This window comes from Rissa tridactyla, chromosome 20 (assembly GCF_028500815.1).
Source record: "Rissa tridactyla isolate bRisTri1 chromosome 20, bRisTri1.patW.cur.20221130, whole genome shotgun sequence".
Classification (NCBI taxonomy): domain Eukaryota; kingdom Metazoa; phylum Chordata; class Aves; order Charadriiformes; family Laridae; genus Rissa; species Rissa tridactyla.
Window position 1 is genome coordinate 5,173,117 of NC_071485.1, and position 15,812 is coordinate 5,188,928.

A 15,812-nucleotide genomic window follows, 5' to 3' on the forward strand; every position below is an offset into this window, starting at 1 on the left:
TTTTTTTTCCCCAGAAAAAAGTATTCCCTGACTTTGACATGAATTTGTAAATAGTTTCTCATCTCACCACGTACATCCCCCCCCGGCTTATTTTCTTAGCAAATGAAGAAAATGTCACCAAGCACTGGCTCTGCCAAAGAGACCTTAGCAAAGTGGGGGGGTCTATAAGGTCAACTGTAAAAAAAAAAACATAAAGAAGGATCCTCTAGAAACGGCTACAGATTTATGATATGGATAATCATGTCATCAGCACCACTTTATCGGCTTTTTTTTCCTCTCTTCTCTGTGCGCCTGTGGCTTTTGGTTTGCTGGAGGAGGAGTGAGAGAAAAGCTGGCAGGAGAATTTCGATATGTTATTGTTGCTGTTGTTTTTGTCTGTGTAGTAACGGGCACTTATGTGTATGTCTGTGCATGCTTGCATGCGATCTCTGCATTTGTGTCTGTCTCCCCCATTCCTCCCTTCTCCATCCATGCACAGCATGATATAAACAAACCTGCCTCTGGACATGTCATGGCTTAAAATAGATGTTCATACATCAGCCTTTCTACAGCAGCAGCGGCAGCAGCAGGAAGACATGGCCGACTGGATCTGACTACAACACTCACTTTGAGCCGAAAAATCACAGCTCTCACAAAGGTAGAGTAACGGGGTGGGCGTCTCCTTCCTCCTGCGTGTCTGTCTGTCTGTCTCTGCGGAGTGTGCGGGGCTGAGCAGCCTGCGCTCCTTCAGTGATGCCTCTTCAGAGCTCGCTCTGTGCATCTAGGCAGTCTCTGGCTGTTTCTCCCCTCCCTCCAAGCATGGCACGACTGGCAGAGGGGCTCCGGAGGCAGACATGAGCAGGCTCGGGGGAGCGGGGTGCGAGCCCCCGGGCTTGGCTGCCAAAAGAGGGGGGTACAGCGCATGCCTGGGAGGATTTTTGGTGCCAGGAGTCCTTTTGGGTCTGTTCTGATGTCTTGGATGTGGGGCAGTTTCTCTTCCCCTGCAGCACTTTGAGGGGGCTGGCATGGGGGTGTGTTGGGGGTGGGATGCTGGAAGGGAGCTTTGGGCCTGAGGTTTCTTGAGATACACCCCAGGATAGGTGCGGATCACTATTAAGAGGGTCTGCTGTTTGGCTAGTTACAGCCTTATACGGATGATTTAGTTGCTTTTTTCAGACACTTCTGCTGTTTGTTTCTCAGTGCTGCCCGGGGCTGGTGGCATGTGGCTGTGCTGCAGCCAAGGTCACACAAGGTTTAAGGGCCCCAGAACACGGCTGTGCTGAACGCCTTTTCCAGGTGGGGTTTGCCAAGTCTGAATTCCCAGCATGAAGGAGTCCAAAATTCATCAGGGCAGGGGAGAGGTGTCCGGGTGAAATCTGGCCCATACCCTGTGCTGGGGAGTGTGGGGCGCTTGGTGCCATGGATGAGCAGCGCAGGCAGGGCTGATCTCTCCTGTGCAGCACCCCGGGGTGCCAGCCAGGGTCTGAGAGGGGAAGGAGACATCCATGAGTCTCTCTGGACTTCCCCTGAGCTCCCCCATGCCCTTGCAATGTTTTCGTCCTCTGCATATTGCCAAGAAAAGGCTGGAGGCTTCTTCCTTCTGCGCTGTTGGCTGCTGGCCGGAGCCTTAGGCAAAATGTCAAAGCAGACAGACATGCTCTGATCCAGCCTGGCCAGCCCAAGGTCACTGCATTTCCCAGAGACAACTGGCTGGTGCTGAGCTGCTGCTGGGGGGCTCTGATGGGATGCTCTTTGGACACCTTCCAGGGTAGCTCAGGGCCACAGCAGTGATGGTGGGAAAGAGACTTGTATTCTCATGTTTGGGGGGTTCTGTCAGCAGCGAATGAGCAAAAAAAAAAGGCAGCTCTGACAAACACCTGGCTGCAAGGACTGTTAACTGCCCCGCGTGGGTGAGGCTGTCCAGGGAGGTTTCTTGCAGATGTGTGACAAGTATCGGCATGATCTAGAGGTTTGAGAGCAGAGCTGCATCCTAGAGGATCCACTCTGCAAAATGAGCTTTCTCATCCCCTGAAATTAACTCTTTTCACCCCAAACCAGTCCTAGATATTCATATGCAGTGGCAGGACTGCTGTACTTGGAGGGGTTAATCCTGCCTCTCCCTCCCCACAGGCTTTTGTGCCTGGTCCGTAGGAGTCTGGGTCCTGGCCAGACTCTGCGTGGTGCCATATGGAATCCTCCACCTGTTTGGGGGTTTCTCCTCCCCAGTCCTGGTGGCTTGCCCAGACCTGGCCGCCTTTCATTGCTTCTGATCACAGGTTGGCAGCATCAGTTCTCGAGCTGGCATTGTCCCGATGGCAGGCAAAGCCCCAGAGCCAGCTCAGAAGGAAGGTGGTCCTGTGTAGAACATCTCTTGCCAATGTGGCCTCAACCCAAAGTCGTGGGGCTGGAGCAAAACCTCAGCCTGTGGAGACTCAGCAATCTGGCTGCTTCTCTGGCTTCCCTCACCAGCCCTGGCATCATAAACCTCTCCCCAGCAGTGTTGCTTCTTGGAAGGCAGTGTAGGTGATACTGTCTCACGCTGGGAACCACTGGGTAGCTGACTTGACACAGCCCTCTCATCAGGAAGGTGAGAACTGGTTGCTTTGGGCCTGTATTTCTACAGAAGTGATGGTGTGAGAGAGGTCCCCAGTTCTTCTAATGGCATCTTCACTGCTTCCATGACAGGACCGTGGGTGGCAGCAGCAGCAGAAGCGACCTCCAGGCCGCTCTCCGGCCTTCACGAACCCACAGGTATGCCTTGTGGGTCTCAGCAGCTCCAATGGCTTTCCTGTCGAGGTTCTCCAGGAATGGCACGAGGTCACCGAGCCGCAGCTCACGGGAAGAGCGTAACAACCATCCCATCCTCAGCGTCTTCGAGCTTGAAAGGTTGCTGTACACGGGAAAAACAGCCTGTAATCATGCTGATGAGGTCTGGCCAGGACTCTACCTGGGAGATCAGTATGTATCAGAGTGGGACAAGAACTGGGGGTTTGGGCTACTTTTGTGAAATAGGGAAATCTGGGAGGGGGAGGTTGGTAAAAGTGAGGGAGGGGAGGACGTGATGGGTGTGGTACATTGGGACAAAGGAAGAGGAAGGACATAAGCATGGCTCTGCAGAGGGTTCAGAGCACTGCTGTGGCAGGGTAGGTGGAGGTGGTGTGCCCGTGGAGTCAGAGATTGACTTAAGACTCTTAAAGGGTCTGGCATTTTTCCTTTGCATCCAGGTTTCTCAGATGTAAATGTTTGTCCAGGACAGCCTTTACACTGTCCTTAGAAACTTTTCTTTAGCTGGTCTAGACTTCTGAATCTGTGTGCTGTTTCTTATTCTCTGCAGAGATATAGCGGCCAACCGGCGAGAGCTGGCTCACCTGCGCATCACCCACATCCTCAACGCCTCGCACAGCAAGTGGAGGGGGGGTGCTGAGTACTACGAGGGCACAGGCATCCGCTACCTGGGCATCGAGGCCCATGACTCACCTTCCTTTGACATGAGCCCCTACTTTTATCCTGCAGCTGACTTCATCCACCAAGCACTGAATGAAGGTCAGTGGTAAAGATTTCTGGGAGAGAAGTGGGGAGCTGAGATGGGAAGAAACTGCTCCGGGCAGGTGGGAAGCTAGATTGACATCCTATTGCTAAGCATCCTAGAAAACACAGGTATTTCTAGCCTGGGATGGTGCCTTCTGCACTGGATCACCTCCTCCAAAGAGGGAACAGGCTAGATGAGAGCACTGGACCTGCAGGTCACAGCCGCAGCCTGTGTGCTGAGCTGTGGCTGGTCCTGTTCAGGCTGCTTTTGGAGATCACGATACGCTGATACCCTTTGCCAAGAGGGGACCTCAGTGCATCACAGTCATATTATAACTGGGGCCCTACATCTAACCCCAGAGGCTGCACACCTGAGCCACAACTCCAGGACACGCCAAGGCAAACAGTTGGGTCCTCAGTATTTTTTTAATTGGGATATTCGGTCTGCTGTGACACAGCCCCTGTGTTTCACCCCCAGGAAGGATCCTTGTGCACTGTGCTGTTGGGGTGAGCAGGTCGGCCACCTTGGTCCTCGCCTACCTCATGATCCGCCACCACATGCCCCTTGTAGAAGCCATAAAGACGGTCAAGGACCACCGCGGTATCATCCCCAACCGGGGTTTCTTGCGCCAGCTGGTCGCCCTGGACAATGCCCTGAGGCTGAAGAGGAGTGCATGAAGAAGGACGAGAGGGGTTGTGCGGTGGGACCATTGTGTGTGCGGTGCTCAGCTGACCCCGATGCTCGCTGAGTGGCAGAGATAGGGCTTTCCTCACGGTGCAGATGCTTGGCAGCTAATGCGTTACACGCAATTGGCCCCTGGGCCTCCCCCTCTGCTAAGGGGGTCCCCAGACATGCGAGCTATTCCTAGTGGTAAAGCATAGGCCCTCAACCTGCAATCTTGCCACCTAGGTAGGCGTAACATATAGCCTCCTTCCCAGCCTGCTCGCTCCAAGATGCCTCCAGAGGGACTCGGCCCCATGTTTCAGGTTATTCTATCCCTGTTGGCTCCAGGAAGCCTTCAAGGCTTTGTTATCCCACATGGCAGATGCGTTGCCAAGCCAGTCCTGTCCCTCCCTCCCAAGAGACTGAAGCTCTGTGTTCCTTGTCTTGTTTCCCATTCGTTTTTGGTCTGTGTAGCAATGTGAATTAGGTCTGGTGTGTGGGCTCAGGCAAACAGGCCTTTTGTCGTAGTGTTTGGATGTCCTCCATGCCTAGTGTTAACGTGTAAAAATAAAGACAGTGCTAAGGAAAAAGCTTGGCCATCCCTTGTGTGCTTTGGGACAGACTTTATGTGTTCAGGCTTGGGATCCGTCGCAGGAGTCGGTGGGAGAGCATCACCCTGAGTTCTCTGGGTTGAGATGGACCCTCCCAGATCCTTGGTCCAGGGGCTGAACCTGTCGTACTCCACTGGTGGCCAGTGCCTACGCTGGGCCTCCCCACTCTTTTTTTTCCAGCAATGGGGACAGAAAGGGGAGCTCCTGGTGGAAAGCAGAGCCGGGCTGGCAGTCCCTAGGGTCACCATCCATCACGAGGTGGCGATGTCGGTCTCCCAAAGGCAGGAAAGCACCAAGCTATCACCCACAGGCTTGCAGAAGGGCCGGCTGTCCACTGGGACCTGCGAAAAACACCTTGGCTGCTTGCAGAGGCGATAGGCAAGATGAACCCAGGAAGGGTGGCCAGGGCCAGGAGCGAGCGTCCGTGGTGGCACATGGGTGCTGGGTGGCCCCACGGGTGCTGGGCTGCTCCTGCACACTGCCAGCACTCATTGTCTGCCTGCTCTTATTATAGCCCCATTCTTCTCTGTTTCCTGAGAGTGCACGAAGCACCACTGGGCTGCCGGCTATATGTTGTGCTGAGATCATGTAAACATGTAGCAAGAGGAGCCCAACGGCCGTGCAGGGTGAGCCGCTTGGCTTGGGGCACACCAAGGCCCGTGCTGTAGCACCCCATCACTGCTAACTGGTGGCCCCAAGCACTCCTGCCCTGGGGAATGCCTGCCTTTAGCTCAAGTGCAATAAGGAGAACAAACTTTAGCTTGCAGAAGCTGTGGTGTCCTCTGTGTGTGTTGCACAGCTCCCGGGCTGGGAACTCTGCTCTTAGAGGTGCCCCGGGATGCTCAGGGCATGGCACCATCCCAGAAAGGCACCGGCAGAGAGAAAAGACTGACTGCTGGCAGCGGGGCCAAGGTTACCCCGACCAAGGGCTGCAGACACCGAGGCAAGGAGGAACTGTGTTGGGCAATGCGCAGGGGCTGGTCGTGCTCTGCGGTGACACTGGTGCTGCTGGGACTGTTGGGCATGCCAGAAGATTCAGCAGCGGGGATTGCAGCTTGGCAAGGTCCTGGGAGGCGTGAAATGCCTCCTGTCTGATTTTGCAATTCTGCTTTGTGCTCCTTGCTGCTGCGAAGCTCCCTTTGTGCAGCCTGCTGTAGATCGGCCCCCAAATGCAGAGCGTGACAAAGCTGGGATCAGGGAGGCTCTGAGCACGAGGGCACATTGTGTTTGGAGGATCAGCAAACTAATTCAGAGAGTGAAATCCCTGACAGAGCCCGTGGTGTACCTTGGTACCTTAGTGTGCTTCAGTGGCCGAGCTCCTGTGTTGGGAGATCAAAGTGTAACAAGGGGAAGTACCCTGATTTCAGAAGGACTATCAGCACAGCCCCAGCCACCAGCAGCAGAAACCTGCCTGATCCTTGGAGCTATTGGTGGAGAAGGATACAGCGAGCCCACCATACTGCCATCCCTGACGTGGGGCATGTGGGGGCACACAGAGCCATTTCACAGCCCCACACTGATGGTCCTGCTGCCTTCATGGTCACCAGTCACTGAGAGGATCCACAGTTTGGATGGAGATGCTGATGATGTCCAAAACCATCCCCTGCAGAAGACTGAGAGCCACCAGGAGCTCAGTGCTTTCCAGGAGGGTCCCGCAAAGGGCTGGTGCATGTGCAAGGATGGGCTGGGCTCAAACCAGGTGATATGTGAGGCAGGTAGTCCAAACTTGGGTCACATGCAGAGCATTTCTGCTGGATGATGGGGCCATATTTAAGCAGAACCCATGGGAACACACATGGCAGAAAGGTGCATCGTGGGCACATGTACCATGGGGATGTGCGTGGCAGGAATGAGGATCACAAGAGGCTTGAGAGGTGGACCCATGCAAGCATCGTGAAGTTCAACAAGGCCAAGTGCAAGGTCGGCACATGGGTCAGAGCAATCCCAAGCACAAATCCAGACTGGGCGGAGAATAGATGGAGAGCAGCCTCGAGGAGAAGGACTTGGGGACGTTGGTGGATGAGAAGCTCAACATGCCCCAGCAATGAGCACTGGCAGCCCAGAAAGCCCCCCCCAGAGCCTGGGCTGCATCCCCAGCAGTGTGGGCAGCAGGGCAAGGGGGAGATTCTGCCCCTCTGCTCCGCTCTGTGAGACCCCCCTGCAGTGCTGCCTCCAGCTCTGGGGCACCAACAGCAGAAGGACTACAGGCTGAGAGAGCTGGGGGGTTCAGCCTGGAGAAGAGAAGGCTCGGGGGAGACCTTGGAGCCCCTTCCAGTCCCTAAAGGGGCTCCAGGAAAGCTGGGGAGGGACTCTGGAGCAGGGAGGGGAGCCACGGGATGAGGGGGAAGGGTTTTACACTGAAAGAGGGGAGATTTAGGTGAGATCTGGGGAAGAAATTTTTCCCTCTGAGGGTGGTGAGCCCCTGGCCCAAGTTGCCCAGAGAAGCTGTGGCTGCCCCATCCCTGGAGGGGTTCAAGGGCAGGTTGGCCGGGGCTTGGAGCAACCTGGGCTGGTGGGAGGTGTCCCTGCCCAGGGCAGGGGGTGGCACTGGGTGGGCTTTAAGGTCCCTCCCAACCCAAACCATTCCGTGATTCTATGAAAACGTGCACGGTAGGAGCGTTCCCCAGGGGCGCAGCCTGTTTCTCACGCCCCCGGCCCGAGGAAGCCGTTCCCGGAGCGCCCCCCGCTCTCCCCGCCCCGCTTTCGGGGTGCTCGGCGCTGCGGCCGCCGCGGGGGCGGCTCCGGGGGCGGCTGCGGGGGGGGGGGCCGGGGCGGGGTTTGCGGGCAGGGCCGCTCCGCCGCCGGCCGCCCAGCCCCGCTCCCGGCCATGGCCCGGCCGAGCCGCCCCGGCCCCGGCCCCGCGGAGCGGCTGCCGGATGCCCCCCTTCCAGTGGTGCAACGGTGAGAGCGGGGTCCGGAGGGGGCGGCGGGACGGGGCGGGGGGTGATGGGGATGGGGTGCCGCTCCGCTCCCTCCTTCCCGGGGGGGGTCTGCGGGGCGGGAGTTTGGGGGGAGCTGGCATCCCGCCCCCGCCGCCCCCCAGCCCCTCTCCGTGGGGCTCGGGGACATCCCGCCTGGTTGCCGGTCCCTGCTCGTCGCCGGAGCGGGGAGGGGGTCCCGGGAGCCCCCGGGGCTGTGCGGGGCGGGGATGAGCCGGGGAAAGCAGTTTTACTTGCAGAGGAGCGAGTCCTGCTCAGCTCCCAGGAATAAAGCCAATTAGTAAATGAGTTTGCCATGCTTTCGCTTCGCGGGCTGCTTGCAATGATCCCCCCTCTTTCATGTGTCCGCAGAAGTGGAATAAACTGATTTTTAAAGGACCCCAGACAAGGCCCTGGCTCCTCGCTCTCACGTTTCGCTGTAAGAAATTCTCAGGAACGTGGAACTGAGTTTGCACATGTGAAGGGGGTTTTGGTTTAAATGAGAAGTGGTTTATTTTTATGACTAAGTAGTTGAGAAGCTGCGCTGGGAATTCCACCATCAAAGCCCTGCCTGAGCAACAAAGGCTGGGTTATTTTAATTTATGAAAGGGTTACAGCCTTTGAAGCTAAATATAATGCAACCAGTGGCTTCCTGTCCTGTAACACATACCTTGTGTGTTCTTGTGCGACTTGGGGGGTGGGTGGGATAAGAAGCCCCTGGTCCTGCAGGCAGTTTGCTGTGGACATGTGGTGAGTGCATGGGTTTCCATTAAACGGGGAGCATGGAAACGCTCCACAGCAGAAAACGCAAACTTAGTTGTGTTAAAGAAACATCCTAAATAAGAGAGACTTTGCTTTTAGAGGCTCTGAGCAGCCACAGCTCTCCTCAGCTTCCTGAGGCACGGGCTTCAGGGAACACCGCGAACAGAGCCCACCCTTGTTCAAAGGCCAAGATGTGGGTTTAGGAGACGAGCTGTGGGCATCTGATCTGTACATTTTGGCTTTAAGCCCTGAGCTCGCAAATATTCAAATCGGTGGAGTCCAGCGAAATTGCTTATCACTGTGCTGCCAAGGGCCTTTGCAGAATTGGGACTGTTGCTGCAAATAAGTCTGAGACCCAGTAAAGAAATCACATTTTCAACCTAAATAGGTATATTCGGGGTACCTTAACGGATGGTGTATAATGTCCTGCCTTGGCATTTCAGCTCCTCTTTTGCATCACAGTTTTTCCTCCTGTTACTCAGCTGCGGTTCGGGACACTTTGCAGTCACGGGGCACAAGGCAGGTAACTTTATTTGGAGGTGAGCTGGTGATCCCCCGTGGAGAACTGGGCTTAGGGGCAACTTTTGCAGGAAGCCTATTCCAGCATCACAGCCAAAATTATATGGAAGCTGCATTCAATTTTCTGATGCGAAGCCCACAGCTTTTGTGTGGGAGTAGAAAGAATGGTTTTATTTAATGACCTGCTGAGTTTTCCATTTGTTTTATTGAACAAGAATTGGGGTGAGGGAGAAGCTCTGCTCAGCAAAAACCCTGTGCCTGCGCAGTATGGCCAGAAACTTGTGTCTCTCCTGACTTGAAATACTGCGAAATACAGCAAAGTGTGGTGCCCAGAGGGCCAAACCACGCAGCAGCACTGGAGCACGAGGGTCTGCGTTTGCAGAGGTGTTGGCCAGGCTGTTTAGTGGGGTCGTGATGGTAAATCATGTTGTAGGGTTTGGTGGGGGGGGAGCAGGTCTGGGGTCACCCTGTTTGCCAACACAACCGGAGGCACCACGCGTCCTCACGGCAGTTTGCAGCAGGGTTGAACCGCACCCCTGCTTACAAAGGGGAAGTTTTGTATGTTTTTGCATGAAAAAAACACTTTGATGGCCAGATGAACCACCTTTCTGCACATCCTTCTTGCAGTGAGAAGGGTCCAGAAAGTCAGTGCGTGTCTGTAGGTACTTTCACAGATGTCTAGTGACCCCTCTTTTCTCATTTTTCAACTCAATAATTGTTATACCACGCTACCTTCAGGGATTCTGGTTTCAGGTACAAAACTGGTAAGACTTAAGCTGGTGAAATGGGTTATTTCAGTTTGGGTTTGGCGCCCATCAGGTCCTCATTTCATGTTGGTGAAAACCAGATTTGATCCGTTCCCCTTGAACTAAAAATACTTTGTCAGGCGAAGGGCTTTGCGCTAATGAAAACCATCGCTCGGCCAAGGCACCCGCCGTGCGATGGGCTCTGGCGGGGAGGAGCGGGAGGGGAAGGGGCTGACGGGGTCGGAAGGACCTCGCTCTTCGCGTTGCCTCCCCGAGACCTGCTGCTCCAGGGCTTGTCCTGGCAGGACCTTCTCATCTCAGCTGAGCCGATGGCTGCTCCCTGACAGGGAAAGGGCACTTCCCCGGAGCCACGCTCGCTTTTCGGCACCACGGCCTGGAGCTCATGAATTCTTGAAAGCCTATTTAACAGGAATGAGCCTTGCTAAGCTGGTGAGTCTAAAATTAGCCTTGCCAGCTGTGTTGCGGCTGGCAGGGACATGTTAGACTGGCTCCTCTCTCCTTCCTTCGGTGCCGGGTTGCGAGTTACGGTGTCTCTTGTTCCACCTCAGGTTTTTTTCCTGCTGCTGGTTCGAGTCCCCCTCTCTCGGTACCCAGGTGGCTTTTACACTCAGCTGTTGCCACCTGGGGGGAATTTGGGCTTCTAACAGGGAGCAGCACTCAGTGAGCAACTTGCAGGGTTGAGGAGTATGATTTCTACCTCATGGGACGGGCTGCAGCCAGGCAGAGTGCGGGGACCGTAGGGACAACCCCGTGCAGAGGTGGGAGGTCTGGGGGTGATGTTCAGGGCGTTTGAGTCCTCTCAAAGGGGCGCAGAGGGATGCGCTGGGGAGGTTAGCCTGGGGTCGGCGGATTTCTCATCTCCGGGGCTCTCTTTCCCAGCCCGGTGCCTCTCCTGGAAGCTGCACACGGAGCAGGACCAGTTTGTCCTCCACTGGTTGGTGGTGAGCCGTGGCTGGAGCAGAGCAAGCCCTCGCTGTGGGCAGCAGCAGCCCCTCGGGCCCCTCTCCCCTCGCCTCTCACGAGGCTGGAACTCGTGTTTGGGCTGTTTCTGTCGCCATGGCTCTCGTGGCACAGAGGGGAACGGCTGGTGCTTTTCAGCAGATTTTTGGAATAGCTCTCAGTTTGGAATACACGTTATTGTCTGACTTGTGACCCGTTGTTGTTACCACAGCCCACCGTGCTCTGTTTGGCCAGCTTCGAATGAGGCTTCCTGCGTCCATCAACAGCTGCTCTGCAGCCTGTGTCCCACCACCGCCTGCACCAGCATTACCTCATTCCTCATTTAGTTGCTCAGTGGGTTTTTTTTAAGAGCTGATAGACTTTTTTCTTTTTTTTTTTTTTTTTTGAGCATTTCTCAATCATTTCCAGCAGGGAAATGGGAAAAAAAAAAAAAAACCTTTCCTATTGTCTTTTCCTGCACCTGGTGGTCTTGAGAGCAGAAGGGTGGGAGAGCAGGACCTGACACAAATCCTCCCTTTCTCGCTCTGCAGATGAGGTGGCTGATTGGTCTCTGGCAATTACAGGAGGCAAAGATTGGCAAGTGGCTCTGTAGCAGGAAAACTCCATTTCCTACAGTCCAGACTCTTGTCTGGTGCCTGCTCTGCTGCACAGCAGCAAACTGCAGTCCCTGGAGCCAGGTGCCGCTCTGGCCACGGTGGCTTTGGCCATTGCACTGATGGGGTATGTCAGTTCAAAGCGCCCAGCAAAGCAGATACCTGACAAAGAGCCTGGCTGCCCTGCCAGGAGCACCGATGGGACCCCAGGAGATCAGCGTGTGCTCCCTCTCCCAGCCTAGGGGTGCCTGTGCTGGCTGCACCACGGTTGTGCCGCGGTTTAAAGAGCAACCTCATCTGAGCTCGCTGACGCCGCAGCATTGCGTTTCCTAGTTGGCAAGACTCGCTCGGCCTCCTGCATCCAGCGCGTTGCAGATGCTGCTTTATTAGAAACTGCTTTATTAGACCGAAGCTGGTCTGTGGTTTCCCTGGGGATCTGCATTCAGCCAGGCTGGGCAAGCGTGGCCACCCCGGCTCTGCCTATGGGCTCAGCTCACGGCCCCAGCGCCGTCGTGAGGCGAGGAATAGCTGGGAACTGAGTGTCCCAGGGCAGAATCTCACCCCAGGGGTGCTGCCTGTCCTGCTCTGGCTCCCCTTGCCTGGCTCTCCCCTTGCTCTGCAGAGGTCCTGGGCGCCTCTCGAGCACATGCTGCTGCCTTCTCTCCCTGTCACAGTGGGAAGGAGACCAGACAGGCCAAACCCAGGATCTTGCCGCTTGTGCAGAATTTCCTGTGGAGGATTTTGGTGGGTTGTAATTAAACCCAGAAGTGTTTCTGTAGGAGCTTTTTGATGAGATGGCGCAGCGCGGGAACAGAGGGTGCTGAGCGGAAGGGGCGGGGGGAGATGCTCCGTGGAACACAGATGGGGCTCCGGGGCTGCTCCCCTTTAAAGTCCCATCTGAGCCGAGATCTGATGAGAAATCAAAGCTCCAGCTCTTGTGGGGTCAGCATGATTTCAAGACATGAAAGGCAGTGCTTATTTAGTGACAGAGCCTGACTTTGCATCAGGTCCCAGCAGAGGCAGCTGCAGTCGTTCTGGTATTTCCCTGCCTTTCGCCCTTGGTTCGCTGGGGACCCTCCTGGGGTGGCCGTGCTGTCACCGGCTCTGCGTGTGACGCCCTCCTCCACGTTTCCCCCGGGATGTCTGACTTGCAGTGGGACGTGGTGGCCCAGGCGTGCGGCTGGTGTGCGCCGGCACCCATGTTTTTGGTCAGAAAGGGGATTTGGTCACTGTGGTGCTGAATGTGCACCATTCAGCCCCGGCGCTTCTCCCAGCACTGAGGACAAACCAGCCACTTGCCATTTCTGGCTCCCGCGGAGCAATGACAGACACCAACTGTTCTTGTTTTTCATGCTCTTTTTTTGCTCTGTCCTTTCCTAAATCCCCTTCCAGCCTCCATGTATTTCTGTGGAGATGAAAGCACAGGGCCTCCTTTTCTCTCCAACGCCTGGATTCTGCCTGGGGTAGGTTTGTGCCGCCGGAGAAAGGTTTCGTGGCCATAGAAAGGCAGCGGTGTCTGTTCTCGGGGGCTGCTGCTCTGCCTGGGGAGGTCTCCAACTTGCAGGCCACAAGACAGTGATGGCTTGGCGTTGGTTTCTGCCCACTTTGCAAACTCCGGAGGGGATGGAGTCAGCCCAGGCTCTCTCTGTTTTCACAGCACGTCTTCTTCACCTCTTTTTCCCCACTTCTTCCATCCTAAAAGCTGAGTTTTTTCTTCCCCCTGCCCAAAGGGTGCTCCTGCAGTCTGGGGCTGATTCATACCAGTAAACCCTGCACGATGCCTCCCATCACGTTCCAGGACCTGCCACTGAACATCTACATGGTCATTTTCGGCACCGGCATCTTTGTCTTCGTGCTCAGCCTCATCTTCTGCTGCTACTTCATCAGGTGAGCTGGGGGGGGGCCCATGGCAGTGGGTTGGAGTCCCTGAGGCACCCCCAGCCCTTCCCAGCACCCCATTATTTTGTCCCACAACACGGGAGTTGCTCACCACAAGGATCTGACCCCAAGGAGTGGGGCCAGACGCCTGCCATGCTCGAGCCAGGCGTGATCGTGGTCCCCGCGGTCCCCTGTGGCCACAGCAGGGCAGGAAACGCAGGAAGGGGCTCTTGTTTTTCAGGGGACCATGCAGAGGGACGCATTGTGTCGGGCAGGGAAGGAGCAGTGCTGCACGGGAGAGGATGTGTCTTTACATTACACTCCCTGTTCAGGGAGGGCTATTTTTAACCCAAAGCCAAGGCAGCAGCTGGTGTTTCTGCAGGGCCTGGGTGGCTCAGTCCTTCCCCCAGCGATGCCCTGTCTCGGACGATGTCCCCTGAGTGTCTCAGCCAATTTTGGGACTGTGGAAGCACATTTTTGTGCCTCACTTGGAGGAGAAGCCCCACTGCGAGCGGTCCCCTTCTCCCTGTGTCTTGCTGAGTTTCTCTGCCTTGGTGGGTTTTCCCCGGTGCCCTCGCCCCGGCCAAGGTCACAGCAGGGCTGGGAGCTGCCGGCGGGCGAGTGCTGGAAATACGGTGTTTCCTGTGCCGCGAATGACTTCCTATGGCAGACGATCGGGGCTGCCGGCTCTTATCGCTCCCCGCTGACGATTCCTGCTGGCGCTGGAGGCAGCACGCGGCCCTGCGGCATGGCTCTGCATGGTGCATGGACTCAGAGCTGTTTATCCCCAAATCCCGGTCGGGAAGGTGTGTCCCCCTGCTTCCAGGTGCCTCCCGAATAATTCTGGCTGCACTGTTCAGACGTGACCCTTGAGGGTGCTGTAAAACTGACGGTGTGTTTTTCTCCCTCTCTCCAGCAAACTGCGGCACCAGGCTCAGAGCGAGCGGTTCGGGTACAAGGAGGTAAAGTCGATGGTTGTGTCGATGGTTGTTTTCTGCACAGGGCTGAGCGGGAGGTGGGCGCAGGCGGGTGGGGACACAATGGGGACCGATGCTGCTTGTCCCCAGATGGGCTGAGGTATTCAAAAGCGGCGTGGAGGGACACACTGCCCGCTGCGCCTGGGCTTGACCTGCCCGGCTCCGACCTTGGGGCTCCTGGCAAAATTCCTCCTGGTGTTAAATCCTCTGCTTCCTTTTTTTCCTCAGGTGGTTCTGAAGGGCGATGCCCGGAGGCTGAACGTGCACGGGGTGAGCACTACCGCATCTGGGCTGGGATGGAGTTGGGGCTGACAGGGAAGATTCTCCAGGGCATGTCCCCTCTGCTCCGTGGGGTTGGAGGTGGCTGGCAGGCAGTGTGAGGCCAGGATGGGGATGTGGGCACCACACAGCTGGGAATCAGGAGGGAAACCCCCTCCCTGGGGGCGTTTTGGGAACTGGGCTGAGCTCTCAGCTGGAAATACCTGGGAAAAGGTGCCACAGCAGTGGGATTTCATGGCCGTGGCATTCCTGCTGTGAGCAGGGCCATGCGTGGGTGTCGCGCCGGGTGCCACGTGTTTGCACCCACCCTCACCCTCTGTCTCGCCTCCCGCAGCAGACCTGTGCCGTCTGCCTGGAAGATTTTAAGGCGAAGGAGGAGCTGGGGGTGCTGCCGTGCCAGCACGCCTTCCACAGAAAGTGAGTAACAGCTGGCGGGGGAGCGCAGGGAGGGAGAATTTCATAGAATGGTTTGGGTGGGAAGGGACCTTAAAGCCCACCCAGTGCCACCCCCTGCCCTGGGCAGGGACACCTCCCACCAGCCCAGGTTGCTCCAAGCCCCGTCCAACCCGGCCTTGGACCCCTCCAGGGATGGGGCATCCCATATCCTCCGGTCTTCTGCCCCGCAGGTGCCTAGTGAAGTGGCTGGAGGTGCGCTGCGTCTGCCCCATGTGCAACAAGCCCATGGCGGGGCCGGCACCGCCCCGCGCCGGCATCGGCACCCTCCTGGACGAGCTGGTGTGAGCACAGACCCCCCCACACTCCACACCCGACACATCCTGGCATCGCGGGAACCACCGCTCCCCACCCGCATGTCCCAGGGCACCGAACTCCAAGGATTCTGGGATTTCCAAGTTGGGTTTTTTTAACTCGCAGGTCGTTTTGGGGTGGGGGTTTTTTTGGGGGGGGGGGGGTGTTTGTTTGTTTTTTCACGGAGTGCTCCACGTGGAAAGGAGCCCCCCGCCCCCCCTCTTCCTCCTCCCTCTTTGCTGCACAGAGTATTTTTGTACCTGATCCCCGCCTGCGGAAGGGGGCGGCTGTACAGTTTTGTGTAAAAAAATGAATAAACAGACAATTTCTCAGCCTGCCTGAACTTTAAGCGCTCGTCAGTAAAAGAGAGGGATTGGGGGGCGCGGCAGGGTCCCAACATACCCTCCTTTCTCGTCTACTTTTGGGTCACACTGTACAGAAACGACGCCATTAGTGACGCCTCCCTGACCCCCCCGGAGCTCAGAAGGGAATTGTGCCACGTCGTAACGTAGGGCGCACACGTCACGCAACCGCGTGCCACTCCCATTCATCATGCGCTATGAACCGGAAGGATCAGGCTTTTGTTGCCGCGCACGGTGCTACCGCCGAGCCACTCGCCCCGCGGTCACG

At 56.5% G+C, this 15,812-nt stretch overlaps 2 protein-coding genes and 1 non-coding gene across 3 annotated transcripts; 2 read left to right on the plus strand and 1 right to left on the minus strand.

The window, feature by feature from the left end:
- The first annotated feature begins 471 nt into the window (after positions 1–471).
- Positions 472–4,761, plus strand: DUSP26 (dual specificity phosphatase 26). Its single transcript, XM_054180870.1, has 4 exons — positions 472–637; positions 2,665–2,937; positions 3,314–3,522; positions 3,986–4,761. The coding sequence occupies exons 2-4, from the start codon at positions 2,759–2,761 to the stop codon at positions 4,183–4,185; spliced, it is 588 nt and encodes a 195-aa protein (XP_054036845.1). The 5' UTR covers positions 472–637; positions 2,665–2,758; the 3' UTR covers positions 4,186–4,761.
- Positions 4,762–7,576: 2,815 nt separating this feature from the next.
- Positions 7,577–15,509, plus strand: RNF122 (ring finger protein 122). The gene is made up of 6 exons (XM_054180871.1): positions 7,577–7,683; positions 13,032–13,188; positions 14,096–14,141; positions 14,385–14,426; positions 14,770–14,852; positions 15,062–15,509. The coding sequence occupies exons 1-6, from the start codon at positions 7,659–7,661 to the stop codon at positions 15,174–15,176; spliced, it is 468 nt and encodes a 155-aa protein (XP_054036846.1). The 5' UTR covers positions 7,577–7,658; the 3' UTR covers positions 15,177–15,509.
- A 151-nt stretch (positions 15,510–15,660) lies between these two features.
- Positions 15,661–15,756, minus strand: LOC128900164 (small nucleolar RNA U13). The gene has a single exon (XR_008463213.1). It is a non-coding gene; the product is annotated as a small nucleolar RNA U13 (small nucleolar RNA).
- Between the last annotated feature and the right edge of the window lie 56 nt (positions 15,757–15,812).

Coding starts and splice junctions, on each gene's coding strand:
- DUSP26 (XM_054180870.1), top strand. CDS start 2,759: ATGGCTTTCCTGTCGAGGTTCTCCAGGAATGGCACGAGGTCACCGAGC. Junction 2,938..3,313: donor GGACTCTACCTGGGAGATCA/GTATGTATCAGA, acceptor TATTCTCTGCAG/AGATATAGCGGCCAACCGGC. Junction 3,523..3,985: donor CCACCAAGCACTGAATGAAG/GTCAGTGGTAAA, acceptor TTTCACCCCCAG/GAAGGATCCTTGTGCACTGT.
- RNF122 (XM_054180871.1), top strand. CDS start 7,659: ATGCCCCCCTTCCAGTGGTGCAACG. Junction 7,684..13,031: donor CCCCTTCCAGTGGTGCAACG/GTGAGAGCGGGG, acceptor CCCTGCCCAAAG/GGTGCTCCTGCAGTCTGGGG. Junction 14,142..14,384: donor AGCGGTTCGGGTACAAGGAG/GTAAAGTCGATG, acceptor TTTTTTCCTCAG/GTGGTTCTGAAGGGCGATGC.